The sequence below is a fragment of the Alternaria postmessia genome (assembly GCF_024291825.1).
Source record: "Alternaria postmessia strain BMP 2775 chromosome Unknown scaffold_321, whole genome shotgun sequence".
NCBI classification, from domain to species: Eukaryota; Fungi; Ascomycota; class Dothideomycetes; order Pleosporales; family Pleosporaceae; genus Alternaria; species Alternaria postmessia.
Window position 1 is genome coordinate 1 of NW_026260394.1, and position 3,263 is coordinate 3,263.

The 3,263-nt window shown below is 48.7% G+C and overlaps 1 protein-coding gene across 1 annotated transcript; it reads left to right on the forward strand.

Annotated features, from left to right (window-relative positions):
• Nucleotides 1-79: 79 nt before the first annotated feature.
• On the forward strand, nucleotides 80-881 carry J4E82_011702 (uncharacterized protein; the record flags this gene model as incomplete). Its single annotated transcript, XM_051737893.1, has 2 exons — nucleotides 80-432; nucleotides 484-881. Coding segments are annotated over 2 exons (751 nt in total), but the record flags the coding sequence as incomplete, so codon positions are not given.
• Between the last annotated feature and the right edge of the window lie 2,382 nt (nucleotides 882-3,263).

Here is a 3,263-nt window from a genome sequence, read left to right on the forward strand (position 1 = left end):
ATCACCATCGCTCTTTGTGATGCCAATCTGTAAGCACACCTAAACATCTTGCTAACTCGACTGACACCTTGCACAATAGACGGAAAACTACCATCACAGCGAAGGCGCTTGATGAGTACCAAGAGCTGATACAAAACACTGTGTCGGATCTTGAGGGCATCCTACAGAATATTGACGAAAAGTTACAAGCTCTTGTCACTGCTGGTGCAAATGTTAATCAGACAGATTTTGACGAACAAAAAATCCAAGTCGAGCGAGATTGCGTACAGCGATGCCTCGATATCTGTGCTGAGCTGTCGTCGCACGTCGAAAAGGGGCAGTCTTCCGCGTCCCAAAACCTGCTCCTATCGCCAGAAGACTATGGCGACCAGGTCGATCCTCTCAATGCTGCTGCTTCAGCTCGACAGGCTACAATCACCGTCCTAGGTGATTGTAAGGAAAGACTTGCCTATACATCTTCACAACTCAACATCCATCTTACAGACGTCCTCCGCCGACTAGACACCCTCGAAGGGCAAAAATTTGCATACTCGGACTTCAAAGAACAAAGCAGAATGCAAGAAGAAATTAAAAGCATCAAGCAGAGTTTGGCAGTGTGCGCTAAAGCTTCCAAAGATGCTTCCACGGATCGAGTTAATATGTTTGATGAAGTGTCACTTGGCGAGGATGGCCATCAAGTCATTGTGTCAACAGTTGGGGATTTGATCAACGCTCGAAGAGTTTCGGCCGGTGCAAGGTCCACACAGCTGCTGGGGCAGATGTCCGACCTGACGCTTCAGAGTATTGGCCAGCGTCAAAGTTACAGCATCTCGAACCAGGGTCCTTCAGGACAAGAAGACAATACATCATCGTCCAATAAAAGACATGGTTCATTTGCTTAGAAAGGGCACAAGAGGAGCACGAACAGTCAGCATTCTAGAAAATTCAGGGCGTCAAGAGTGACGAAGCGATGACTTAGTCGGGTAGCGCGAAGCAAGTGAAGGCTGGAGTCAGTTAGCCGTTGAGAACGGATACCGAGGCCGTTTCTATCCTCCGAAGCTGTCTCATGTCCAGTGATCGCAACATCCTAACGAAAGCACATTCTCCACAAGTACTCCAATTCTTTTGGAGTGTAGTGCGATTGATACCCACATTCAAGCATGACCGGCTGGATACAGACAGATAAACATCGATTGGAGACTGTTATCCACAAAAGGACAGTAGAGGAGAACATCGAGCCGTGATAGAGAGTTGCATATACCGGTTCTAGCGCTATGTGAACCATCTCAAAGATCACCTTTACTTTGTAGACGAAGATGTTTCGCCGCACAGAAACCGAGTCAGCCCAGCGTAACGCTCTAACTTCTTCTCCACGTGCTGGCGTGCCGTTTGTCACGTGCGTTACTGCATAGAATAGACGAACAAATGGCCAATTTCCTAAGGTATCGTTTTGGTTTGGCTTCCCCTCTTCTTGTTTCAAATGAAAACCTGGCTTGATTTGAGAATGCGAGTCTATTCAGAGCGCGAAAAGACCCCTAGAATTTATTAGCTGGGTGTGTTAGAAGTGAGAACCCTGGGCGATGAGTCACAAGATCATCTTGTACGGCATTAAGCGAGATATCTGGCCACTGATCAATAAAGAGCTCTTGCGTAGGATTTTGCAACCCTAGTATGACGTCGTGGATTGTTTCGCGGAAGTGTCGCATGTGAATCTGGGCATCTGCGATATACAGCGTTAAGCCATCTAGCGACCATGATATATTTGCTTGGGGGCTCTCGCGCCGAGTAATTGCTCGTCCCTACTAAAGCCGTTCGATGAGGTATCCAGCAGGTGTGAGGCTTCCTCGTTGAAGATACTTGGGTCGGATGTGCTCACGCAGTCGCTGTGCTTGGTCGGCGTAGGGAATACGCTCAGGCCCAGGAACTTTGAGACGGTTGTATGGTGCAAGTGGCAGTGAGTTCTCAAGTATGACCAGATCTTCCACCCAGAGGAGCGCTGATATGAATGGGGCATAGTCGTAAGGTTTGTGGAAACAAAGGTCTGTAGGATGGATTCCCTGGACACTGGAAAATGCAACATGGCGCTACGGTTCATGTTTCCATCGTGCGACAGGTCTACCCAGAACATGATAAGAAGCTGGAAGAGACTCTCACAGATATCATCCAACGATGGTTGTAGCGATGCCCCGCAGTCTGCCTGTTCGCCGGTAGCAGGAAAATGGTTCCAGATGTGGTTCGTCATGGCCAGCTGAGGTGTAGTCAGCTGCAGCCCTGAGATCGCGCTCGTAAGCTTCTTTATATTACGCGACAATGCTGATGCCCAGAATATATAGCATAGAAACCGCTCGTGGATGACATAGTATCTTCGCCGGGTCGGTTCGCGCTGGGCCAGCTGGAGCGGGTAAGGAAGGAAAGAAGGGGTCCAGCTCCGAAGCCAGCATCGCAAAACACACGGAGTCCGCTTGAGCGTCACTTCACATCGCTGAAACACGTTCTTGCTGACCTCTGGTATCTCCCAAATGGCCCTCTATGTGTGTGCTGGGCTCACGCATTCGAAACCACTCCAAAGGCCTTGTACAAGATCCTTTGACGTTCTTGTGGAGGGTGATGTTGCAGCTACGATGGCTATATCGATACGCTTACGAGCGAACCACGGTATTCTCATCGTGCTCTAGCTCTGCATCTAGAGCTACTCCGCTACCCTCTCATCATAGCACTGTTCTGCCTCCTCCTCTTCGTCCTCCATCCGCACCAGGCATTCCTCTTCACTTGCGGAGTATGCTTGCTCCTAAGTTCCTTACTGAATAGAGTTGTTACCTTGGGTTATCATCCAGCGTTTCCTTCTTCCAGGCTCGGTCCGTACTATGGCGATGTGGACTAAAGCGGTAGTCCGTGAGGTAGCGTAGGGAGTGTTCAGGTGGAAAAAAGTTACCGATGTCAACCAATGGGCAAGAAATACCAATTCTATAAACGATAGAATAACTAGTTGACAATCTGTGTAAGAGATGATGTCGCAGGCCAAGCGCTGTCGGAAACCTTGTTACTAATAACGCCGTGCGATGACCTTTTATATAAGCTCAGCTAGGAGGTTACAAACAATACAACATACACTCTTCCCTAATTTTCCGTCTAAAATACCCGCACCCAACCGTGCGACAGATGAACTATTTGAGTTGACCACAACGAGGGTAATAATGAAAGCCGTCCATCCTTTATACCCACTGCGATCTATACCTATCCTCCCTGGACTTATCCAAGAGGGAGGTGCAGGAGGAGTGTAGCCT